At 44.9% G+C, this 26,843-nt stretch overlaps 1 protein-coding gene across 3 annotated transcripts; it reads right to left on the minus strand.

Annotated features, from left to right (window-relative positions):
• Window positions 1–642: 642 nt before the first annotated feature.
• On the minus strand, window positions 643–17,929 carry CANX (calnexin). 3 transcript variants are annotated; one of them, XM_031598304.2, is made up of 15 exons: window positions 17,822–17,929; window positions 10,505–10,690; window positions 9,977–10,050; window positions 9,435–9,493; window positions 8,951–9,092; window positions 7,599–7,680; window positions 6,618–6,810; window positions 5,976–6,165; window positions 5,187–5,300; window positions 4,566–4,722; window positions 4,019–4,234; window positions 3,500–3,619; window positions 3,281–3,410; window positions 3,031–3,125; window positions 643–2,453 (listed from the first exon to the last, which is right to left on the minus strand). In XM_031598304.2, the coding sequence occupies exons 2-15, from the start codon at window positions 10,685–10,687 to the stop codon at window positions 2,400–2,402; spliced, it is 1,809 nt and encodes a 602-aa protein (XP_031454164.2). In that variant the 5' UTR covers window positions 10,688–10,690; window positions 17,822–17,929; the 3' UTR covers window positions 643–2,399. The 3 variants fall into 3 exon arrangements, with proteins under 3 accessions (XP_031454164.2, XP_031454165.2, XP_031454166.2); XM_031598305.2 differs by having other exon boundaries at window positions 17,772–17,862; XM_031598306.2 differs by lacking the exon at window positions 17,822–17,929 and adding an exon at window positions 17,541–17,672.
• Between the last annotated feature and the right edge of the window lie 8,914 nt (window positions 17,930–26,843).

The following is a 26,843-nucleotide window of genomic DNA, read 5'->3' on the forward strand; positions in this document are numbered from 1 at the left end:
AACGACATCCCCTCCCTCAGCCCAGACACACAAGTTCAGCTTACACAGCGATGCTGAACACCGCCACCCCAGGCAGAAGGCAGGCTAAGAAGTGACGTCTGCATTTTCTAGCTGTTTCAGAAAGTCTTAATTTATTGTAGTGATTATTTAAGCATACACTATGGTATCAAAAAAAAAAAAAGCCACAGCATGCAGACAGACCTCTTCAGAGATTTAGCAAAGCAAATGTAGACTTACATTTCGCCTTAGTATTATTTTAAAAGCTGACAGCAGACCTCGAGTTCCATTGTGATGCTAGGAAAGAACACGTATGCACATGAATTGTTTGGGAGTTTAAGGCAATTTGCATATTAAGATAAAAACCATTGGATTAGTAGAATTATGTTGTGCTCGAAATGTTAGCTGAATCGAAACCATTTACATACACTTCATCTCAACGGACTGAGTCATAAATAGCAGCTGCTCCTTGATAGAAGTACAGTCCTGAGAACAAGCTAATAGCAATGCTTAAGCTATGACATCTCCCATGTCAGAGTATAAGCTATTTTGGCAGTCAGGAGCAGTATTTACCCGGTGTTCAACAGGCAAATGCATTCTAAACATGCAATAGCTCCCAACAGAAGTCTGAAATTACTTCCAGTATCTTGCTTACAATAGTTTATTTGCACACTGCTGAAAAAAAATTATCAAGAAATCCTGCTATGCATTTGTGGTCACTAATATTTCAAACACAACAAACAAGGGATACAACATAAGGACAGGCAGCAAAAGGTATTTGTACAAAAAAAGAAAACCAACCAACAAAAAACCCAAGCCTTTAGTAATTAGACTGTTTGCAAGGTTTGGAGCACCCAACCCCCTCCCCCACAGCCCTGGTAATTATTCCCCATACTACAGCTATGACCAAACAACACTGGAGTGTTTAAATTCAGTGCAAGAGAAGTAATTTCAGGACATTTAATTTCACTCTAAACAAACAAAATCTTATCTGTATAGACATCTGAACCCCAACATATTTGGTACAGCGTGATGAAGTCACATAGATTTCACCCTCAGAGGTATGCTCTTGTAGTGACCACCAGCATTCCACAAGTGTTTGAAACAGTATAATATGGTAGACACGACGCTTTAAAAAAATTTATTCAGCTGGAATTGAAACTCCCTAACATTCACAATATAATTTAGGATGCATTTGTTACATGAAAAGCAGATGAAAGACTTAACAGTTTCACATACCACTTAAGATATTCCACATGCTTCTTTCCCCACCTACAAATACTGACATCTTGGGATTTTTTCCTTATTAAATACTCAGTTTAACTTCTCTATCCAACCATTTCTCCCATTCCTATAGGAATACATACAGTGATAACAGTGAGGATATGGGACACTGTCCTATCCAGTGCTTGGACCCTGGAGTAGGCCTAGCCATAAAAATAAAGAGTTTGACAATGAGCTGAACATGAAGCACTTCCAGCAATTGAGGCAAAGCTGCACTCAGAAAAAGCTGTGTAGTCACAGAGAAAGGAAAGTATCAGTGGCTGAAGAGAGGGGAAAAGGGAGAGTAGTGTAACACTACCCCTCTGCCCCCCAACAACCTGTTAATTTTACAAAGAGTTGGAGAACTAACAAAATCCATTAACTGTAAGGTTGCAGGATTAAATGCCACATTAAGACGACCCACTCCAAATCCTACATCATTTGTCAACACTTACTTGGGCTTTAGCCGTGCACAGAGTGCGTGTTCCACAGACCAACCAACCCACCCCTTCCTCTTCCCTCCCAGCTCCCACCAGGAACGAATTTTAACTACTGGTTGCCCCCCACACATGATCTCCTCTCCCCCCCCGTTTTTTTTTTCCCCCAGTGAGGGAAGAGGCATTGTCAAATATATTGACCACTTTTCTTCAAATAATTACCAAATTTTTAGGGATAGAAAGACATGACATAGGAGTTTGCACATTGTAAAAAAAACCTAGTTATGAAACTGCATTTTTTATCATCTAGCATTTAAAGATTCATTGTTATTCTTCACTAATTAACATATTAAATTAAGCCAAGATACGAGCGAGACTGGTAAAATTCTACCAATCTACATAAAAACAGAAAAAAAATATTTAAAACCAAAAGTGAAAAGGTTAGTCATGTTACATTCCAAAATCCACAGCCCATTATATTAAATGCATTCTTTCTACAGGAATGATGTTCTTTATAACAGATGGATTGCAAGTATTTTACTGCTAGACACTCCATTACATTGGATAGTGTGACTGGAACCTGTGGATGGTGAAATCTTGAGGTTTGTCCAAGTTTCAATGTAAGGTGTCCAAGGTCCTCTCCCAGAACCATGTTTTGGAAAAAAATTCACACAGATTAAGTTCTTACAATTTTTTTTTTTTTCAATCTTTCCTTGGCTTTCTGTTTCTGGGTGATCTATTCACAGTTTCCTCCTCCTGCAAGAAAGTGAGGTGTGAAAACATTAAGGAAATCTAAATTTATTCCTAAAAGCCATTTAACACAAACCTACAAACAACTCACTTCTGCAACTCTACATTACAATTTGATTTTAGAAGGATCTCTTGCTGTTTCTACACCTTCCATTCCATGCAGGGTAGACAAATCCTTATTTCCACAGTGAATTTGTTATTTGCTGAAAGTACTGCTGCAGCTGCACAAATCCCTTTAAGTTCAAGCAACACTCCACCCATTTTTAAGTCAGCCATTATGTCAGTGTGGAGCACTTAAAAGGTCACATCCTGACTACACACAAAGCTGAATGAGCCTTTTGCCTCAAGATGATGCATTCCACACAATCCTACTCTTTCCACAATGCAGGGTCTATGGCAAGTGCCTTTCACAAGGTTCCCTGCTCTGCTGAGGTTGGCCACAGCAATTCCTATTTTGCAAAGGATTACATTCTCTGGAGTTCTGACACTGGAAAGGAGCACCATGTGAGCTAGGTTAGCTAAGCTTGCAGATTTTTTCTTGGTATAGAAAAAGACTATCCTCAAAAATCAAGCATTCTCTTACCTCTGATGCATGTTTCCTGTCCTCCTCTTCCTCTTCTTCCTCCTCTTCCCCTTGACTAGCACTTCCTATATCAGCATCATTTTTCTTCTTCTCCTCTAAGGAAGAGGGGAAAGAAATCTCATTCATTTTCTTGTCATTAAGATTTGCACCTTCAGTTCACCTTTGGCTTGATACTGTGTCTGCCAATCTTGCTCTTTCGTTCTTTCAGATTGAGAACTCCATCTGTCTCACAACTGACTGTTTTGCCTACCTAGCTTCTCTTCATTTGCTTCCTCCTCTTCTTCCTTGTCTCCTTTGTCTTTTTCTTCCTCTCTCTCATCACTCATCACATCAGGCTGAGGAGCATCAGTCTTTTTGTACTCTGCAGCACTTGGCTGCTTCTGAAAAAAAAAAGTCAGTCATAAAGTTAAGGCACATTACATTGAATCACTTCTTAAATACTATACTTATTATCAGAGGAAATGCATACCTTCCCAGAGCAGCAGAAAAGGACAACAAGGAACACTGGGAAACCCACAATGAGGATGTACACTACCCAAAGCCAAGGACGCTCTTCAGCAGCTGCCATCATCTGGCCCACAACACCAGGCTGTAAGATACAGTGAACCATTAAAACCCATCAAGTCACAGCAGGTAAGTCTGAAACACAAATTTTTTCAAATAGGCTTCCTGCATCCCCAAACATGGCATTTAATACTTCAAAAAGTTAAAGCCAACCCAAGTACTTTTTCCATAGTTTATAAGTTAAAAATTAGCATACAGTTAGCAGAACTGTCAAAGCAAAGACTTTAAAGAATAGTGAACACTCACTGCCATTAATAGCAACTATTACCATATTTTAATTACAAATTAAGTGTTCTAATTAGGCTTATCAATCCCCAGTCTTGGTACCTAAAGATATATATTGATCAACACTGATAAAATCTAGACAAGAATAGCAGCAGTGTTGTTTTAGTCACAAGCACACAATTAAGCCTTTGTTTCTCACCTCTGCAGCACCATCAGCTGCCTTTTTCAGTCCCCATCCATCGTTAGCCCAATCATCAGCCACAGCTCTTTCAGTACAGATGATAAAGTTGTCAAAAAAGATATCAGATGTCATTGACCATAGCTCAAGTCCCACAGCACTGAAGGGAGTCATCTTGAAAGGCTCCAAGTCTTCAAAGAAATCCGGGTTTGGGATCTTCCTGGGTTTCCATATCCCCTAGGAAAGACAAAAGATATTCAAGCCTTACCTATGGGTATACAGTTTGCATTTTTTAGTTTTCAGTCCATTTCAGCTAGGAAGAACAACTCATTACACTAAATTATAATGTTTATAGGTGTGACTCTACAGGTTTGGGAAATCAAGTTTCATGAGTGCTACAAAAAAGCGAAGCCAAGAAAGCAAGCACTTTGAAACAGTCCACTTGAAAACATATTAAGATCATGACAATATTTTTATTATTAATGACATCTGCTGAACTTAGAATTATTCTGACTTTTGGAAAAGAAACACTATGCTGGCCAGAAGTTTACACAATGATAAAACAAACCTGATAGTTCACATTATCAATCATAGGAGGTTTCCATTTGCCCTTGTAGTTTGGATTGTCAATCATTGGTCGCTGCCAGGTACCACAGCCAGGAGCTGATTCACATTTCGGATTTGCAATCTGAGGTGCCTCCCATTCACCATCCATATCCTCATCCCTGAAAGGGAAACCCAGTCTTCAAGTCTGTCCCTTTACATAGACTAAAACTTGGAGCATATGTAATTTCTAGGAAAATTAAAATTCATACTTTAAAGTGGAGATATTGAAACTACATAATTCCAAAGATAATGACACTGCAGAAGGAGTTATTATTTCAAGTAGTAGCTTGAAAGCACAAAAGCTCACTGAAAGCTAGTCCCTGAGCACAGACGCCTTCCAGAATGGTAAAACTGGAAGATGAAGATCCCTGATCTGTTCAGCTTGCTATCTGAACAAAACAGTTCACCAGTACAGAGATAAATGAGAGAACACAAAATTCCTTAGACTAATTCCATCATCTACTTTTGAAAGAAGATGCCTAAATTGACAACTTTCTTAGCAAACAACAATAAACCAGTTATTCTTGTATTTGTCAGAACCAGTACCAAAACCTGTCACACTCATAACATGTAGTAAACGTACCAATCTTCAGGCTTCTCAGCATCAGGGTCTGCTACGTATTCTGGCTCATCATCCAGCCAGCCCTCTGGTTTCACAGCATTTTCATCTGCTATCTTTGCAGGAGCATCCTCATCCCTTGAAGATGGAATTTAATATATTAACACAACATGCAAAAAAAAACAAAACCACCCAACCCTAAAGCAAGAGTCTGAGACTTTCAGCAAGCCCACTGATTTACCAGCCAGCTTCACTTCTGACACACAACACCATGTTTTAACTTGCAGTCTGTTACCTGCAGATACCTCACAGCACAGTCAGTAGCTCCAGCTAATACAGAGTATTTTTTAATGCTAATCTAGAATGGGCACATTACAGCAAATCCCATATCCCTAGTGGTCACTGGAAACATGTATTTGAGCTTGCAATCAAGTCTATGATTCACAGAGCACAGGCTCAAGAACAAAAAAACAGTATCAGCTTCTGCCCTAGGCTGTCAGGTATTTCAGTCAGTTAACTATGAATTACATAAATAACTTATACCTTCATCCTATCTTTTAAGCAAATCAAAGATGAGCACATTGGCTAACATAGATGTTTTCAGTAGCCTTTATCTGTGGGCAGCACAAGAACAGTTATTCCTACAGAACATCAATCCTTTCTGTCTTTATCTACTGCACTGCTACTAAACTGACTTGTAACTAAAAGTTTGTAAGTGTGAGACTTGAGATTCTGTATGTCATTAGAGGACTCTGGATAGACAGAAGTTGTCAGGCCAAGACCTCCCTCTCTTCCACTCTTCCAACATCTTACCAGTCATCTGGTTTAACAGCATCTGGATCTGGGATTTTGGGTCTCTCATCCCAATCCTCAGGCTTCTGGTCATTTGGGTCCTCAATCTCTCGGGGTGGATTCACAGGAGGAGACATATCATTTAGCAAATTCCCACTGTTGACAACCATTTGATCAACCAGAATTTCAAAACTATTATCAGGATTCAAAACTGGAAAGAAAAAGTAAATACAGCCATTGCAGAGGCTATAAAGTGTGCTTCAAAGTATCACTCATTCCTGCTGTACAATTCAAACTTCATTAATCTAAGCTACTGTCTACCTAGCAACTATTTTTAAGAATTAAGAACCTTTCCCATAATGTCTAAATATAACTAGTGACAGAAATACTTCTCATACCAAGTTACTCAGAGCTACTCTGAAATACAGTTCTCCTTTATCTGTTTAGTTCAAGATCTCATGACTTTTTAAGTGAATCAAAACTTCTCACAAGGAAGAAGCAAACCTTTATGTACTAAGACTAATTCTTGCATTCACAACTTTCAAGTGGTTTTTAGCTGCATGGTATATTCATACAAAGATCTGTTTGTTCATCTGTTCACCGAGTTTTTGATTCAGAAAACACAGAAGTAGTTATGTAAATAGCAGCTAGCAGTCAACACACCCAGTGTATAAAGGTGTGTCTTCTTATCAGTGAAGTAGGTCTTCAAGTCTGCATCTGGACGCTTCGCATGCTTCTCCTCATATTTGCCAGTCTTTGGGTTTTTGTGCCGGAAGATGAAGTGCAGTTTGTAGTCCTCTCCACATTTGTCAGGGCCAAACATGATGGTGTATGGTGTTTTGTCATGGAACTGATCCTTTAAAAACAATGCAAAACTTAATGCTATTAATTCGAAATACAACTTCAGCTAATGCCTACCCTAAAAACTCTCAGTGCATTAGAAACTGTTCTGCAACTTATTATCAAAGGCAGTGAGGTTCCCAGACTTCCAAAACTTACATCACAATTGCAAGCTTCCAGAGAGAAGACCAGAATTAGCCTAGCATCATTATTTTGCACCTTTGGTCTCTACTTTCCAGATGGAAAACAATTGCTGTGCAAGTATTATTAACAAGGCAAATCATTACACAGTGACAACTATGTATTTTTTAAGCTAATCTCTACAAAAATGACTAAAAAGCCACTAACAGACATAACAGATACTATTAGCCAGTCCAGTGACTTTCTTTCACATGAAGAATAAGCAGCATTAAAAGTGGAGCTGTGATGTATTTTGTTTATACACAAACTGGTATATACTGTCTCAATTTCAGATTTAACTGAATATAATAATTGTATTTGTTCTGCTTAATGCTATCTTGAGATTCAATGCATTCATGAAACTGGCTAGATAGCCAAGTAGTCTTCTGGGTACATAGTGAAGTTCTACTTGTACCGAAGTTCCGGGTATTACATGTAGTCAAGAGGCCAGAAAATTTCAGCATTTCTCATCTCCAGATGAAAATACTGGGAAATCGATGAGCACAAAGTACTTTGAAGATCAGGCCCTAAATATGCCCCACTGCCTTTACCAAAGTGGTTTCTCTAGAAAGAAAAAAAGCTTTGTTGCCTTATTCCATGGATAACAGTATTAGCAGAACTCACCAAGTTCAATTCAGGAGTTTTTGAAAGCAGTTTCACATAGGCCCCACCACACTCTATTCCATTTTGGAAATTTACTTCATACCTTATTTGGACAGAGAAGTGAGGAACACATTATACACAAGCAATATTTACCTTCATAGTACATGACTGATTTTATACTTCAAAATTGCAGAATAAGATGATTTTGGTTTTGTTTGTTTCGAATCAAGAGTGAATATTAAAAACACACGCTGCACTCTAGAGACTAAGCAGATGTTCAAGAGGGCCTGAGAAAAGAAGAGAATTGAGGATTTGAAAGACTTAACCTGACAGAAAAGATTAAAAGAATTGAGCACTAATCTAGAAGATTATGATCCAGAAGTAGAGGGAAGAAAAGGTTTTTCAAGTATGTAAGAAACTGCAACAGAGATTAAGGGGAACCAATTATTTTCCACACAGACACTATGGCAGACAGACAACTCAATTTGCAAGATGACTGAAGCGAGCAGTTGGATCCTAGAAGAACTCCCTTTAGGGTTGTAAGCATACAATAGTATATTTAGAGATGCCAAGGAGTCTGAAAAAGGCAAAGCATGTCTGTCAGGAATAGGCTAAGCATGCTCAAACCTCTCTCAATGCCAACAGCTGAAGTGAATGACCACTTCAACTTATTTTTAGCCATGTATTGTGAGCCAAAACTAAACAGTAATGCAAAGTAAAGTGACCAAATCATTATCTTGTACAAATATGAACTAGCTCACTGGCTGCTTAACACTGATAACATAGGTAATATCCCACAATTCAACTGTTGTCATTGAAGGATTCTTTTCCTGCTTACTAGTCTAACATGTATGCAAGCAGATTCCTCTACATCACTCATGGCCCAGTAGAGCTAGACAAGTTGTTCACCTTCCTCAACAGATGCACTAGAACAAAGGAAGGTGGAAACAAGTGCACCCTTAACGCTGCCCACTCCACCTTTGAAATGGGGGACACTTCACTGAGTCAACACAGTGACAAACATAAAGACAAGCTCTTGTCCAACTGGACATGGACTTCTACAATAACAGTACAGAAATCAGTTGCCTGTTCTGCTGAGTACAAGAAATACAAGTCCAGAGACTAATTACCAACTCTATTTTTCAGAGGCTACTTTTTTTTCCTCAGACTTCAGAGAGGGCCACTCTGTTCCTAACTTCCCAATTGAGGAATCTGTATTGCTATTTTGCTCCTACTCAAATTGTATAATGATACGTTACAGTCCATCTTGTGTCATCTAGATCCCCCCCAGCCAACAAACGCTCCGTTACAAAATGAACTAAAGCCTGCTATCATGTCACCCTTGATAGAACACTAAGTTATCTTTTACTTACTGTATAATAAGGGGCTTGGTATCAAATACAAAAGGCTTTGAAAGCTTGGATGAAATCGCATGATGTTTGGCTCGTGTCACCAGTACAAGTCCTTTGTCTCCTGGAAGCTTAGTGTCCTTCATGTCTTGAACTTCCCATTTACCTGGAGGAAAATTAACCAAATATTATCAAAGCCCATTTGATACAATCTTGCCTTAGCCCAATCCTAAACAAGAAAGTCATCACTGACTTTGTACAGGGTGCCTTCAAGTTACTGGGCTGAACATTTTCACTAAAGATTATTTTAAAATCTCAAAGTGGAAGTTTTATCTGAATCTTACCTGAATCAGGATCATGCTTTATATTGTTAACCATGTACACATTCTCCCATTTTCTTCAATGAATGAAATTTTAGGGAGCAAGAAGAACAGACTTACAGCTCTTCTTTGTATAAGGCAAATTGACATCATAAGCACCTATCAGTCAAAATATGGGTAGGACTCACCATCATATTTGGCAATTTCATCATCTGTATCATCTTTTTTGGCTTTGGAAAGGATCCATCTGGAAGACAAGCATCCAACAGTAAGAAACTCATACTTTTTCACTATGCACACACAAAAAAACCTGTTCTTAAAATAGCCTTTGTTGTCCTATGACTACACCCCAGTGTCTCGATCCCCTGAGCTCTATCCCAAGCCTGCAAAGTTCTCATCTTTATGTAGGATCACTCACTGCCTCAGTCTCACTTCTGTAAAAATTCCAATATTCAGGTTTCTAATACCTCATTATGCTTACATTACCTGAAGCAAGTACATGAAGTCAGGTGAGAAAGATTAAAGCATACATAAAATATGACTTCTCCTCCTGTTATTACTAGTACCTAAGCAAAAACTAGTCTATCACTTCAACAACCAGGACCACATAGTCACTGCTGTAATCCTCCCCATATGTTGCCTGTTGATTTTCAGTAACAGGCACTAGGAATTCCCTTTCCCATAGTACTTTGATTTTGTCTGTTCAGTCACCCCCTCACATTATACTCACCCATCCAGAGTTCCTTTATCAAAGGACTCTACAAAATACACCTCGCCAGTTGGGACTGGTGCTCTGTAAGTAACCTAGGGGAAAAGAGAGGCATTTATGTACCTTTCAAGGCACATTCTCTAAAGTAGTACAGGCATATACAGCTTACATCCCACATCTACACAGTACAGCACTTAGAACATTCTGGCAGCATAAATACAGAAATGATGTAAACACTGCTGCTTATGCTGAGCCACTGTGCTCTCCTTTGCAACAAAAACTGAAGACTTTATCTAGCTGGAAACTTTAGCATTAATTCCTGATAACTACACCAGTTTTCAAATATTCATTGAAGTCTTTGAGGAAGATGATGCAGGTCAAATGAGAATAGCAAGGAAGCAGCTAAGCTTAATTCCAACCTTACTCCCTGCTAGTGATCTTTAACAGCATCACTATACTTGTTTCAGCAAAGTAAAGACAACTCTGATCAGACTGACAGCAGCCAAAACACAAGCAGTAATTACATTTTAAGGAACACCTATGCCAAACCTTTGGAGCTGGAGGAGGAGTGCTGCTTTCAGGATTTGAATCCTCTACATCCTCAACGCCATCATCCAAGTCATCCTCAATATCAATGACATCATCACCATCATCATCACCCACATCATGCTCCTGGGCAGCAAGAGTCCCAAGAGCTAGCAGGGTCGCATACAGCAGCCATTTCATCTCCATTATCTGAATAAATAAGAAAGGGAAAGAAGTTAAGCCAGCACACACACAAGCAAAGCACAGCTTCTCAGTTGAGAGAACAAGCTTTTCTGGCAACAGGTGAGGTGTCAAGTCACACCACTGAAAGAGGTACAAACTTACCTTCTCAGCTCTGCTATTTATTGCTTCTGGTTAAGACAGCTCAGAAAGTGTGAAAGACATACAACTTACAGGTGTATTTAATACAAAACAGATGCTAGTGCACTGGAGGAGCAGATGGACAAGCTCTGCAGATCGTGCTGCAGGAGTGTCAGTACTGTCCTTCCACTGCCACAGCCCACAAAAAGAACAGACATGTCTGCAACACAGCTTACACATCTAAAAAATCTGAACAGGAAAATCTACTTCTTGTTTGTGAGGAACTGTAACAGCAACAGGTTGACACGGGTATTTCTATTCAGTTCATGAATAATAGCTACCTCTTTCAAGCATCTACAAAGCAACCCATCTTCTACCTTGGAACAGTAATTTTCTTGATTTCATACAGAGGCACCAGTACCTCCGTCCATCAGACCCCTTTCCCATGCTTCCTTCTAGACAGACTGCAAACAGTCACTGATACCATTCAGCAGATGTCTATGAGCAGCTGGATACTGAAGCAGGCCCAGAAGAATTCCCACTGTTCAACAGACAGTTAATTTTATCTCTAATTTAACAGGATGATCAAAGCAGAAAAATCTAATACAGAAATCTTATAGAAATAAAACATCACACCAATTAATTCATGGAATGCCCAGCATATCATCCTAACTAAAACATAACAGACCTTGACAAACTCCAGCTCAAAAGATCTCTGCAAGTAAAATGATAGATAAAAAGAATGACTCAACCACTGCACCCTTAGGTGGATGTAGAAAGCAAGACTCCTACCATGCTGCTCATCATTTTATCTGCACCAAAGACAGATGTGCAATGCTCACAGCAAGCAGGAAATCTGCTCCTTTCAATTACATTCCAAATATTTTTTCCACAGAGTTGTAGCTGAGACTAATTCCTTCTAGAACAAGATTATAAAACTAAACATTCTCTCCTTCCCGTACATTCCTGCCTCAGGCTGCAGTCCCACAGACTTACCACCATAACTCAAGAAGAGTTAATAAGGCCTGTAGGGGCAAAAGTTTGAGCTAGAAAACAAATTTCCTACTTTCCAAAGCATGTTCAGGCAGCTAAAAGCATTTACAGACTCAGCAGCTTATCAGCACTATCCAGTATACCACAACTCCACCGCATGCTAGATCTACCGTTCTTTTATTCTTTAACTTGCTTCTAATGACAGAGGGGATGTTTTATTACTCCAGCTAAACTGCAATTTAGAGACTCGTGTTGAGGTCACGTCCAGTTTGTCACTACAGCAACATGCAGTCACAGCCTGTTCCCTAACAATAGTGATGGCCTCGAGGATTATGCTCTCAATCCATGCCCACAGCCCTCCCCCACAGCTCAGGCAACTGCACCAAAACAGCTCAGAGCCAAAAGGAATCGGCTCACAGCATGAACAGCTGACACAAACTTTTAGTGTTCTTACATATAAGCAAAGCCTGTTTTGTTTGGAGTTTTTTCATGCCCAGAGTACAGTCAGAATGGAGAAGAGTTGCAGACCACACGGATCTTACTGCAAATTGGGAACCACAATACAAAGCCAAAGAACAAAAGCTGTCAAGTAAACATCAGAATGGACAGAAGTTGAAATCCTCCTGCACGGACAGCATGCTCTGAACAGGGCCAGGCCCACAGGGACAGAAGAGGAGAGAAAACAAGAAGCAACTGTTAAAGCTCTGGATGTGCCCTGTGCGACTGAAGCAACTCTGGTGAGGTGCCACAGGGATGCCCTTCCGAGGTAAGGCTGAGCTTTGTCTTGCCTCACCAAGCACATTCCTAACATGGCTAGATTTGGTATAATTTTACTCCAAGTTCTGTAACTGCTTTCAAGTTCTATCATGCAGATGGAACAACCACTGCACTGTTCAGGAGAGTGATGAGAAAATGCTTCTTAAAAATATAGCAAGGTTAAAAGTAAGACAGTGCTTTCCTATTCTGCATGCCTCCTCTCCTCCCAGGCCTGCACAAAGGATGTCAGCAATTCAGCTCATAAGCACCTCACCACCAGCAGTGGAAGTCTGGGTTAAAGATACAGATCAGCCCCCAAACGTTCACAGCAGTACAGACTCCATGTGGAATTACTACCTACTTTATCATCCCACCCCAACTACAGTCCTCGAGAAATACCTGTCTGTGGTCAATGGACTCTGGTAAAAGTGCTTCTTGCTTGGCTAAGTGACAAGGCCACAAGCCTGATATTGCATGCAAGCTTGCTCCAGAAATTCTATCACAGCATTCAGGTAGAACCAGTCAGGTCCACCAATGCCCCACAAAGCACAGCAGCAGCTCCTTAGCTCTGCACATCAGTGCTCCTGATGCAACCACAGGGACCCAACCCACAGCTCCCCATTTCCCAGCCAACCCTGGCTGAGTTGGAGGCTTGAGGGAACTCACTTCAGGCTGGAAGTACAATCTACTCAAATTTCCCATAGCTTATTTCTTTTAATTAAAAAAGCTAAAACCTCTATGTTTTAGTTAATTCACTTTTCTATCTTTGCTTCTATATAATGATTGGAAAGCAGTTTTCACAAGCTTATATCCCTATGAAGGGCATCCTACACAGCTCTCTTCTATGCATGAAATCATTCTCAAATTCTGCCCAAGATCCACTCACGCACCCAGCACAGACTGGGAGCACCTCCAGCACTGCCACTTGTCAGGCCAAGCTCCTCACCCTGCTCACCTGCAACAATACACAAGCCGCAGCAACATGCACCTTAAACTATACAAAATTGTCCTGAGAACATCCAAAGTGAAGCACACATTTTTGATATTTTAAAAGCTACATCTGTAACAGACATTGCTACAGGAAAAAAAGCTTCAACTTCACATAATCCTTGGAGACACAACAAAGATGATACTGTAGTAAATCAGGCTACTCCTAAACTGGAGGCAATAGGACTCAGTTTTCACACAAGATGCTCTTAAAGCAAATTTCCAGTGGAGCTTTGAGCCACCAGCAACTACAGGTGTAGGTGCACAGTCTAACCTTCAGAAGCACAGCCACTGACTGCACTAAGATCTGATTCCTCCTCTGCAGAAGAGTCCAGCTTCCAATTCTGATGTTCTCCCTGCACTTCTGTTCTTCAGTTTCCACCACACAGCACTTCCCAGTGGTGGTGCAATGATCACACAGCTGCCTCAAGCATTTAACAACACAGAAGCCCTTCGTAACAGGTGAGCTCAGAAGGTCTCCCACCCAGAGAGCAACTCCCATTTTCAGTACACCACCATTCCAAGTCAGAGCTAAGAACTTCTTTCTAAAATAAAGTCTTCAGACACTCCTAGACATCAGCAGGCAATCTACATAGAAAGGAGAAGTGCTGCCATTTGTTACCACAAGGCACTTACCAGAGAGTTAAGTCTGCCAGTGCCATCACATCACTCATCCTCAGGGAGCTTCCACTCCAGAAGCTCGCTGCCACCCCAGCACTGCTCACCAACTCCTGACAGAAAGCTGAAGCATTTTGCCCTGGAATTTATGGGACCACTGAAAACAGACACCTGGAACTGCACTGCAGAGTTACACTGGTAAAAGCTAACCCAAAGCAGACATGAAGAGACAGCATCAGCTGCACAGTTACAGCACAGGACCAAAGGATTGCTGCCTTTGCACTCCAAGGCCTTCAAGAAATCATGCAGTTTCACAGACTTATTTTTCCTATTTCATTGGGCATAAAGTCTAATTTCCTTCTTAATTAGTGGCATGACACCGCAAAGACTTGATCAATACATCGGAGAGTTATCACCACAACATGCAGCAGGAAGGACACAGTGGAAAGGGCCCTCACAGAGGATGTCCAAGTTCCTTGCTATCATACTTCCAGAATGTACTCTTCATGAAGTTACTTCCCTGACAGTTTAAGCAGAGCCTGCAAAACCAGTTTAATCATCTCCTTGGTTACACATCTATTTGAGTGGTTCATGGAGCCAGTTCTTAACACTGCATATTGCACAAAGTATAACTACAGCTGAATTGCTGCTAGATACATGGTTTAACGAAGATCTTTCTATTAAAAAAATCTCTGTCAGGTAAAACAAGTCTTTCAAAATAAGGTACTGCAGAGCTAAGCATTGAAGGGAAGTGTCTGTATCACACAAATTACCCTAACTACCCTTCAGAAACTTAACTGGAAGAGCAGTATGAGCTTTTATTTCAGCAGCATCTCGATCAACAGCTGAAACTGGCTTGATCCTATATAAACAAGATTTACTAGCAAAGCCCTGTTCTCAGTACCACATTTTACTACTGTATTTACAGAGGAAGCACACCTGCAAAAATAAGCACAATGCATCTTCGTGCAAGACAAGGGCCACGGAACGAAGATGTACAGTCACAAGTCAATACATTCAAACAAAACTGCCAGGAGACCAAAAGGAAGACAGATACCTGCCCCATCTCACCCCCACCTCTTTCCTTCCAAACTACATTTTCATTATTTCTGAACAAGACTCGGCTACTCTACGAGGTAGTCCAATAGTTCATTAAAGTTCAAACCACTGAAGAGTGGAGGAATCTCTGACATCGAGATCCCTTCACCTTCCACATTCTGCCTCTCTGCTGTGTCACAGCAACTGCCTGATGGTGAGCAGGGCAGGCCATTTAAGATGCTAAAAATTCTTTTGCCACGCTGTTTTAACCCGTCATCAATTCTCCAGTCCAGTACACAGAGGCAAAAGGTGTTGTAGCAGGACAAGTAGCCAAGGATAAAGGAAATTAAGCTGCTAGCAGCAGCATCAGCTTTATGCCATAGTATCAGGTACACTGCAGGCATCCACGCCTGTCAGACAGACCTCTCATTAGGCAGACCTGGGAGATCTACACCCCACAGCAAAGCTAGATAACTAACTTCATTGCCAAACACTGTGATTTCAGCAACCAGTATCTCACTGCTCCTCTGAGAGGGATATAATAAAATTATGTTCATATATACAGCAGCTCATACAACACAGACAAAATTATTTTCCCCTCAAGTGCTTAGTTCTGCAGTCAGACAGACTCCAGTACTGCCCTGCCTTGCTTTCAACAGGCTGGAGTTCTGTGTGTGGGTGGTTTTGTTGGTTCATTTTTTATCTCCCCCTCAAAAAGGAGGGGGTGGGTGGCATACACTGCTACTTCAGGCTTGAGAAGAGATTAGCCAGACCTGCAGCCCCTACACACAACAGAAAAGCTGCCCTGGTTGGGCTGCAAGGAGCACAAACCAAGAGATTAGGTGTGAAAGGTGACAGCAAAGCTTGCCTTTAATAAGCACTTCAAATACGCCAGTTTCTAAAAATAATGTACAACATTGCAGAAACAGCAAGGGAGAAAACACCATGTACTGTTTGTCAGCACACAGATCCCTGCAGAACTGGAAGTCCTTGGAGGACAAAGGCAGAACTGCAAGGCTTCTTGGCCATAAAACAGATGGACTGCAAGAGAAATTATGGTAGGTGGGGAGAGATCTGGAGGCGCCTCAAGATCTTTGACATCATGCCTAGAAATCAATTCAAGTTTGCCTTGCTTAGAATTGATTCCAGCAAGAACAGGCTGCCATTTTGTTCACTGCAAGGGGCAGAAAAATGGAAGGCCAGAAAAGGAAATATAAGGAAGGGCTAAGTACAAGTTACAGGGTGCTCTCAGTACAGGATTTATTCATTTACTTAGGGGGAAGTGCTGCAACACATTGAATGAAAGGGCAATCTAGCCGAAGCTGCAAGCTTTTGGCTGTTCTGCATTAGGCTTCTCTCCTAAGGAGGGCAACCAACACTAGGAAACAGTTCACTTCTTACAGCCAGCTTGTCCAGTAGTATGTAGAAGTATTCTCTTCATCATACATATACATCTATATAAAGTGAAGTGGGAATATTAAGACTTAAACAAATCCAAGTTTAATTCAAAAAAAGGGCTAACCATTCTGAATAAACCCATGTAATGCAATCACACCAACAGCAGGGATGTTTTCACAGCCACCCTCATGCACCTGAACTGCTTCTGGAGCAACCTATTTTCACTTCCATTCAGCCCATATTCTGCACACTGTTAACTCGCACACTACTACGGCTCTATTATCTCCTTGTAACACACGTGGGTTATTTCTACTTACTCGACAAGTATTAAATAACACTGAATTTCAACAACATCACGTTCTTGGAGCCCAGACCTCAGGCACCTGACAAACCCCAAACAAACTCGGTAGTCTTACACGATGCTCTGCAGAAACACCGCAGCGTTAATTAACACCACAGCGGCTGAAGCCCGGAGCTGTACCGTAACTGCAGCCACCACCGCATGGCAGCTTCCCTTCCAAACAGATCAGCCGCAGCGTTTCTCCTTCCACCGCCTAGAAAGTTCTGAAGCGCAGGACGGCACGTGAAAGTTCACTCGTGAAAAGCAGAGCAGACAGGAACGTCGGGCTGCGCGCGCTTTACTTAGATTTTCCATTTAAAAGCACGCTGCTCAGACCTCAGCCCAGCCCCGCGAGCTCGGAGCCCCCCGCCCAGTGCTGAAAGCGGCGCAGCCCCGCACGTCGGGATCCCCGCACGGCGGCTCCGAGGCCCCAGGCCGCCCCCCCACCTGTTGGACCCCGCTGCGGAGCCTTCCCGTTCCGTCACGCCGGCTCTCCGCCCATTACAGCGGCATTACCCCGCGCCCCGTCCCGCCGCCCCCAGTAGCCCGGGAGCCGCCCGGCGCCGCACAGGCCGCACCGCGCCGCCCGCCCCAGGCCGCAGAACCTACCAGAAGCCGCCAGGCTCACAGAGCGCAGCCGGGCGGCCCCGCTCCCCTCGGCCGCAATCACCCGTCCATCGGCGGCTCCGGAACCGCCCCGCTGCCCGCCAGGCCCGCGCTCGAGGCCCGGCACCCCGCCGCCGCGCCCCCGCCCGCGCCGCGCCGCCGAACCCCGCGCCGCCCCGAAGCCGGACGGCCTGGCGCCGCTCGGCGCGGTGCGCGGGTGGGAAAGACGCTCACCGCGAGCCCCAGCAGCGCCGCGGCCCCGGCCCGCCGCCCCCGGCCCTCACCTCCGTCACGTGTCCAGCCGCCCAGCGCCGCCGCCGCCGCCGCCTGCCTATCTATTGCGCGCCAGCTCCGCCCCCCGGCCCACCTCTCTTATCTTCTCCCATTGGCAAACAGCACTCCCGCCCGCCCGCCCCTCTGCCTGTACGGCGTTTCCATTGGTTGACGGCGCCGCCGCTCAAAGGCCCGCCCGCCTCAAAACACGCCCCAACAGCGCTGCCCTTCGTGGAGCGCTTCTATTGGTTGGGGAAGTTGCAGGAAGTGCGCGGCGATTGGCTGGCCGAGGGGCGGCCGTTGAAATGTGGGCGGGGACGCAGCGGATTTTGCTGTGGTGAGGGCACGGCTGGGGGCTTCGGCCTGGCCCTGTGGCGGGGCATCGCCGCGCTCCGTGCTGTCTCTGGGTCGTCGGGAGCTGCTTGTACAGCTGGGGGCTCGGATGGAGCCTGCCAGGGGCCTGGGCACCGCTGTATTAAGCAGCGCATTCACCTTCATTGCCCCCTTGTGTTTCTTTAACCCCTTGGAAAGTGTCTTCAGCCTACTAAGAAAAAATAAGTGAATTTAGTATCTCTTAGTCACAAGCTGGGATTCCAGGGAGGGCAGGGAATGCTGCACGCCGAGGGGCAGAGGATGGAGCTGGGCCCCGGGCAGCCTTCAAGGCCTTGCATAATGCCGGGAGCTTTAAGCAATGCCACGTTTCTGAAATGAGCCAAGTAGTTGTGTAAAGGTGAAGGACTCTGTGTCTGTACGGCCAAACCAGTGGAGGAGGGCGGGGGATGCAGAAGTAACGGTCCCTGTGCAGGGGGTGGAAGGAAGGGCTGAGAGTGAGCAGTGCTTGGGGCCAAGGGCTGCGATGAGCAGAGCAGGAGCTGCCCCAAAGCAGGGGGAGAGGGGTTTTCTTTGCAAACATGAATCTGTTTTGAGTCCACGCAGTGAGTCAGCAGCATAAGTCACCCCACAGAGAAAATTCCACTGCGTTAGGACAATGCAGGCAGGGCCTGGCGCTCGGAAATAAGGCTCAGCATAAATGAAATAAATCAGCAAATCCCTGCTTGTGCTGAAGTTTGGGATCCAGTGGTCACAGTTTTCCCCAAGCAACAAGCTGGCTCCTATGGCTCGCTGTCAGCTGAGCTATGCCCAGCCCAAATGCAGGATGCAGAGACAGGCAAGGAAACAGCCCCAAATGACAGGCAGCAGGTGAGATACCGAGCGTCTTAAATTAGAAACAAATACTCCAAAGGGTAACAAAGATGTTTAATTTAGCACGCTTCATCTCCTCTCTGGGCAAAATGCAGTTTTGTTCCAAATACCTTCCAAGTCCCTCTTTTGAAACAGGTTATTACCTCCAGTACAACTTGCGGGATTGCAGAGCACTGTGCTCCAATCACACAAGCTCTGGGAAGTTGCTGCACACACACATGCCAGTCACACATGCCTTCCTGCTCTCCCCCACCCTCTCCCAAAAAAGCAGGCATTCCTTCCTTTTACAACTGCTGAATCATGGCACAGGCAGGCAGCCCTGAAGCCCATTGCTGCCTGTGCTGCTTTGTCATTTGGGGAAAAAAGAGTCAGTTAAAAAAAATACAAGCTGCTAAAAGTGTATCCGGCTCTGTGATTTTTGAGATGTTAAATTTAGGTTAAAATAATACAAAATCCACATAAGACAGATAGATGGTCCAGAAAAAAAAGAGGATAAAAGAAAAAAAGAGATCTGAAGGGAACAGAAGGACCATGCAAGAGGTTTAAGTGCTCTGGCAGCCAAGCAGGTGGTATTTTTAGGCCAGGCTATGATGTGCCAGGGCAGAGCAGTGGAAGAAAGAGGGATGGCAGATACCACACTGCATTGTTGAGATTTTCATTGGTTTTCAATGGTTTTCATTTATGTTTGTTCAGGCAATGAAACAGATCTGCCAGTTTCTACCAATGAGTGCTTGCAGAGCATGCTGTGTTGTTCTCTGATTTTAGAGGTAAATGGAAAAGCCTGACGTCCCCCATCCAGAACAGATAGAACTCAGAGGAAAGAGGAGAATCCTCTGTTTATGGGCAGACCACGGCTTTGGGCAACTTTTCTGCCCTCCTGCCAGACAGAAACCTGCTGCACTTTCAGCTTTTACTTTCTGATCTTAATTCCCTCTAACCTTGATCTCTGAAGAATTCCTGCTTCCTTAATTCCCTCCTTGCATTTCAAGAATTAGCTGGAGATCTGCTCAGATCTCTTTCTCCCCTGGAAGGCTGGTAAGAAGTGAGTGGAAAATCAGGCAGGTTGGGGCTGCAGGACATCAGTGGGACTGCAGATAACAGGCAGTACAGGCAGATGAGCAGCAGGAGAACACTGACTTTTGCTCTTTCAAACTTTGCACTGCAGGAGGGAAGACAAGCTCACATCTCTATGGGGCAATGTCCACGTGCCCTGGTATGCTTTGATGGAAACCATTTCTTTACAATGACATCTCTGGAGACCACTCCTAAGAGAGGGGCAGGGAAAGATACACTGACTTTGTCAAAACATAGGGGCCTAGAGTCTGAAGTTAAAAATAAAGGGCTGCCATTTTCAAAGGTAATAAATGTGAATGTAAGGAATGTTATGAATTAATTGTAACAAGGGGAGGAGAAACAGTGAAAGGAAGATGCACCAGAGAGCCAGAAGCAGAGCTCTAGCAGATGGGTGGGAGGAGATGGGGAGAAGTGAAAGAAGATAAACAATTCCTCTGGTAGTGTAAATGCAGGAGCTAGAAAGTGCCTGTGCAATGGGAACTTTGTAGAAAACTCATGGGATCCAGCAGGTCAGAATTATGCAAAACAAGACAACAGGTGCAAGTTTGGTCTGTACATAGGTAGCAACCATGGTTCTGATGGAACTGATGGTTTCCTTGGGTTGTGCTCAGGTTTGGTAGCTCCCGTAGGCGCCGCACCACTCTACTAAGCACAGTTTGGTCCTGGCTGTGCCCTTTTTCACCCCTTCTCTCAGAGAGCAGATGTAATTTGCTCCAAGGTGGCCTTCAGATGTCTGTGCTCTCCCTGATGGTGTCACACTGGAGGCCTTTTTCTGTGAGCTTGGCTGGGCGAGGGCAGCAGAGTTGGACCTCCTGGGGTTTGGCTGTAGGGTGGGCTGTCAGCTCAGGGCTGATGTTTGTTTGTTTCAGTTAGGAATGGTTGTTTTGCCAACAAAGCTGTTTGCTTATTGGAGAACAAATATATTTACCATTCTCAACCTTAAATACCTTCAGTTTTGACAGTGATTCAACCCAGTTTAAAGGAAACCAAAATTCCATCACAGAGAGTAAGAAAACAGTTAAATGGCATTTATTAGTTGGGAAAGTGAGGGGTAGGAAGCCATTCTTCTCCGACTCAACCAGGCCTCATGGCCAGGGCAGCACTCAGCACAGCCCTCAGCCTCCAGCTCTGCACAAAGAACTGGGCACTGAGGGCCAGCCCTGCCCCATGCAGCCCCATGCAGCCCCTTCAGACCCAAGCAGAACCAGTGCTCCAACAGCCACATTCCTGGCATGCCATGCAGGCAGCACAAGGCCACCTCGCACTGCTGGCCTGCCCTAATCCTGCCTCGCTGAGGTCAACAAACAGGGAATTAGCAGCACTTAACTCAGTGACCTCCACAGGGCCACAGCTCTCCTGCTCACACACAGCTGGAGCTGCAGGAGGAGAACATCTCTGTCGTTTCTGCGGGTCTCTGTCCATGTCTGACCAAAAAAAACATCACCACCCTTTTAGAGCAGACAGAAATGCAGGTGTGGCTCTCACTGGCATCTGAGCTTCATGTTTATACAGTCAACTTCCTTGTTGTTTTCACTTAAATCCCACATGTGGTTTCATGCTGAGCCCGTTTCTCTCTGTGCTACCACACACTTCTTCCTCCTGCTCGGGAGGAGCGGGGACCTGCCTGGCCAAAAACAAACCCTGCAAAGCCCACGTGGTTTGATTTCAGTGGAATTGGTGTGATTGTCCTTTACTGGAACACACAGATGGAGGTAAACTTGGAACAACTTGTGAAATGGAATCTCTCATGCTTGATTTAATTGCTGAGGAAGGTAGGTTTGTGCCGAAGTACTTCTCTGTGAATCACAGTGGCTGAGGTGGGACATGCATTTTGTTCAGCTGTGCCTGCTGTGGAGCCACACTTTCTGGTGCACAGCCTGGGTGGACAGGTGAGCTTGGAACCCTCGAAACCAACATCAGGAGCTGCTAAGTCAGCAGCGTGCAGGAGGGACTTCCTGCTGAGAAATAAGGGAAAACCCTCCTTAGGAGCAGCTGGTCCTCCTGCAATCAGAAGCAGAGCACGTGCCTGGAGGGATGGTGACAGCACAGCAGCGAGGCACGGTGACTTTGCACTCCCCAAAATAACAGCGGGCTCCATCACATTCTCCCAGCTGCAGTTCCAGGCACAGACAGGACGGCACTCTGGAGACCCGTGGCCGCGCTGGTGCAGCTCGAGCACTGGGAGCTGTCCCAGCCTCCTCTCGATGGTGTCAGCTCCCTCTCCCATGCCGCCATTACTCAGAAAAGAGCTAAGACACCATTTTTTTTTTTTTTTAATCGACGACAATGACAGCGGGGCTCCCCGTCGCTGCAGCCCGCCTTGCTGTCCCGAGGGCGGAACCAGGCGCGGGGCGGCCGACATCCGCAGCTCCGCAGCGCCGCCTGGCGGCAGGAATGCAGCTAGCGCTCCCTCTGCGACCCGAGCGGCTCCCGGCCCTCCGGCAGCACGGACGCCTCGCACCTCCGGGGAGCATCGCTGGAATTCCCGGAGTTTTGCTTACAGAAAGACTTCGCTCAGGGCAAGGAAACGGCAGAGCCCTTCCCCCAGGTTTACTGCAGAGGTTGGATCTTGCTGCCACCGCTGCTGAGATGAATGGGCAGTGCAAGGAATTGACGTTTCCGAAAGGAAAGAGGGTTTTGTAAAGCAGAGCACGTGAGCAAAGATGGGTGCGAGAGCGTGGGGACGGCCCAGGTTCTTCTGGTTGAGGGAGAAGAGCTGAGTGCGCCCTGCTGTTGGAGGTGGCACTGCCCTGCCTTCAGCGGGGGGAAATTGTTAAAAATCCTGCATGCGGCACGGCTGTTCTAATAGCATCTCAGGCAAAAGGGTGAGTCACAGGCTTAAGAGCAGCACTGCAGCAGAGTGCACTGAAACAAACAGTGCGGTATTCTCTGTGGGTTTGGAGGACACAGAAGCTTTCTCATGTAGAAAAAACCCGTGCAGGTGTGGAGGCAGAGAACTCAGAGAGCTGGCTGTTCTCAGAGCAAACAGAGCTCAGGGAAGGAGAGGCCTCGTTGGGTGTGTTGGTGATAGGGAAATGATGGGCTGGGGTCAGGAGGTTCTGCTTGGCACGGGAGGGAGGGGAATGGGTAAGGTTACACGAGTGAAACGTGACTACCTTTGCTCTCTTTCTCAGGTCAGATAGCTTGGAGTTAGATCTTATCACCCGAGAGCTGAATTAATCATGGGCTGAGCATTATAACTGAAAGGAATAGATCCAATTGTGAGGGCATGCTGCTACTCAGCTCGATGGAAACTAAAGAAAGAGGAGGAACGAAAGGTGATGCCTGGTTAAGGCTGTATTAAAAATATCATCTATGCCTCAGGGGATGGTGCTGTTCTCAGACAGATTCAAAAATACAGCGGTTTGGTTTCCCAACAAGGAGTAATGTGAGGGCTCCCCATGCTGGGAGGAGTGGGCTGGCGCTGACCTGCCTGCCTTGCTGCCTTCTTAGAAACTGCACTACAATCCATTATGTCAACTATTTTGTTTTTGCATTTTCACTTATTCCTTACATTTATTCTAAATATATGCTCTGCTCAGCTCTCCTGCTTGGCAAGTATCTGTGCACAGAGCTTGAATCAGTCACTGCCATCCATAGCTGCCTTTGTTGTCTTGGGGCACTCACATAGAAAATCCAACAGATCCTCCTTTAAGAATGAAGATGCAGATGTGATGCAAGCTCAGCAAAATCCCTGTGATAAATGGAGTCTCTTCCTAGCAGCTTACTTATCTTATTGCTGAACCAGTGCCTGCTTTGCAGGTCTTCACAGAGTTTTAAATATATATATAATGTACATATATCTGAATAATCTATACACATATAGTGAAAATCAATATGTAATAAAAATCTAGTATACCTGCATACATATGATTAAGAATCTCTGTATTTAGGGTTAAGAATCACTGGTAGATGAAATGGTGATCACGAGAGCACTTTGGGAGGAGTTTGAATTCATTTTCACTGGAGAAAAAGGAGCATTCTGCAGATAACAGCTGACAGTGTTAACCTATTGTAAACACTGAACCTGTTAGAGATGAGAGGAGATTTTTCTGTTTGTTTTAGTAATAGCCTATGCACAGACCCTGATAAGTCCTGCACAACAGACAGCACTGTGTGTTCTTGAGCAGCCACTTCCTTCTTCAGCAGAAGTTAACTATTGCAGACTAGTAGTTTCCTAATAAGACTTCCAAACGACACTTGAATTAAAGGTAACTCTGTAAGGAAGTCTGCTGGACACCCATAGTGTTATTCATCTCTCAGAATTCCCTCTCAGAGGGGCTGTGACCATCCAGAAGCCCTCCAGTCACTCTCCGTGCAGCCCTGCTATGGGATGCCTGGCAGCCATCCCAGCAAACAAACAGCAAGTTTGGGGATGCCAAGAGCACTGAGGTCCTATTTGGCTGCTTCTGCCCAGGCAACATCCGTATGGGATTGTATCAGCAAATGATGAGCAGGCGTATAGATTGATGTTAATTCTTTTTCAGTGGTACGTGGCTTAGTGAAAGATCTTTAAAATGGAGTGTGAGAAACTCCACTGCTCTTCTTGAGCAATTGTAGGAATGTGGGATTTATCTCCCTTAAATCCCTTTTTTGTATAATCTACTTTTCTTTTTATTTTCTAGTGCTGTTCTTCCTGCTGCCAAGAGCTCAATTGTCACACAGATACTGGAGATCTATTGCCTATTCAGAAAGCAAAGCAAATTATTCTTTGGTATTTGCAGAACTATAGCAACAGCCAAAAATGTAAGAGGTGTATTTGGGATGAGAAGACCAAGAGAGTGAACAAAGCAAACAAGCTGTTACAAGTAATCTCTGAAACTGCGTGGGACATAGCAACGTCTGGGATGTCTGCTGGCACTGAAGAAAAGGACTGGATTGTGATGGGAGACTGTGGTGAGCAGCACCAGAGCTTCCCAGTACAGAGAGCTGAGCTCCTTTGTGCTGTGTCTGGTCCTGCTTTGCCATGCTGGACCCAGATGAAAGCTGCTCCCATCACAGAGGAGATGAATACCGTCTTGCAGGCATAGCGAGGACGCACAGGGTGTAATTTTGTCCTTGGGACAAAATTGTTCATGGATGTGGCCACCACTGGGACAAAGCTCAAAGCTCCTGGGCAGCATCCCAGTTCTGAGCTGTGTGCAGCAGGCAGGTGGCTGCTGAGAAGTGGGAATCCTCAGGTGTGGTGCAGTGGCATTCCATGCGCTGGTACTGCCCATCCTGCTTGTTAACACTGTGTGCACAAATCACAGGTGTGACATCTATTTGTTTCCTAAACAATGTGTTGAAATCATGATGTCTTGGGAGGGATTTGTATAGCAAAGAGAGCAAGTTTAAATTAAACATTTTTTCCTAGAGTGGCACAGTGATGTTCATTAGCAGAGGGGAAGTGACAGTGGTGGTTCTCGCAATCGGATCTGCCCACCAAACCCACCGTGGGCAGCAGCCTTTGGCAAAGAGCAGAGCTGGATGCCCTGCAGTGCACCACCACTGCCACCCAGCCTGCACGTGGCTGAAGGTGAGGGTGTGCAGGAAGGTTTGGTATTTTGCACTGTTTCTGGCTGTTCTATTCTGTTACACACCCTAAAAACAAACCCAGCTGTTTTTAAAGCAGTTCCTGTCTCAGAGTATGACTGGTCATTGAAGGGAAGCTCCTCACCTTTTGCAAAAGCTCTTGGTGCCCGGAGGCTCGTTATTTGCTTCTCAAATGCCTTTGGGAAGAGCACAGTTTCCTAACTCACAGCCCGGGCTTTCATCCCTCTGTCCTGAAATGCAGCCTCTGTGAGACAGCACCCTGAGCTGGGAGGCATGATGTGGTGTGTGGGACAGCAGGTGCTGGAAGGAGGAGAAGTGCTGGAGCTGGTCCTTGCAGCTCTGCCTTGCAGGGGGCAGAAAGGCTCAGAAGCCTGCATTGCCAATATTACGGTGGGATGTGGACTGCCATGGAAACAGCCTGGTGCTGGCACTCAGGGCCTGCCCTGGGCACGTGGTGTGCACTGCTGCCCGCTGCACTCAGGTCAGCTTGGCTTCAGCCAGGCTTGGCTGAGCAAAGGCATCTGAACAAAGGAGTCACAGCTGCTAACCAGAAACTAATTCCCTCTCAGCTCACACCTCGCCCTTGTGATGTCTGACTGTTCCCCAGGCCCCTGCTAGCAGGCGCAGGAGATGCCACGCTGTCACCTTCAGTGCCTTTCCTGCAGGAAGCAGTTGTCCATCCTGCTTGTGCCACATTCCATGTCCCAGGTCTCCCACAGCCACCTCCGCTGCCCTCAGGCCCCGTCCGTCCCCTCAGCCCCTCACTGACCCCCCTGACCCACACGTACCAGGCAGCGAGTGCTGTGCTCCCTCGCCCTGTAATTCAGAACAGACAAGCTGCCCTGCTTACAGCCTTTGAAGCTTTTCCATGTGGCCTGAAGGCAGTCCTGCCACTTTTTTTCCACATCACTGTAGGATAATAATAAGTGTGTGTCCCATCACTGGAGGAAATCCTTCCCATCCCTGCTTTCTGCAATAATGCTCCCAAGATTGGCTCTTGTTCGCTCTGCCAGAAGTGCAGCTGCCCTTCTGCTGTTGTTCTTTTTTGCTCCAGTGCTTTTTCTGACATTCTGCTGAAAAAGGAGTAGGAAAACTGGCAAAGGAACTGTTCCATGTGACAATACTACAAGGCAGGGCTGGACAAGAAAGAGGTTGAATTTTCCTGTTTACGTTTTTTTGACAGATTTTGGCCATTTGTGCATCGCAGTACCTTTTGATGCT

Source organism: Phasianus colchicus, chromosome 15 (assembly GCF_987193195.1).
Source record: "Phasianus colchicus chromosome 15, bPhaCol1.hap1.1, whole genome shotgun sequence".
In the NCBI taxonomy this organism is placed as follows: domain Eukaryota; kingdom Metazoa; phylum Chordata; class Aves; order Galliformes; family Phasianidae; genus Phasianus; species Phasianus colchicus.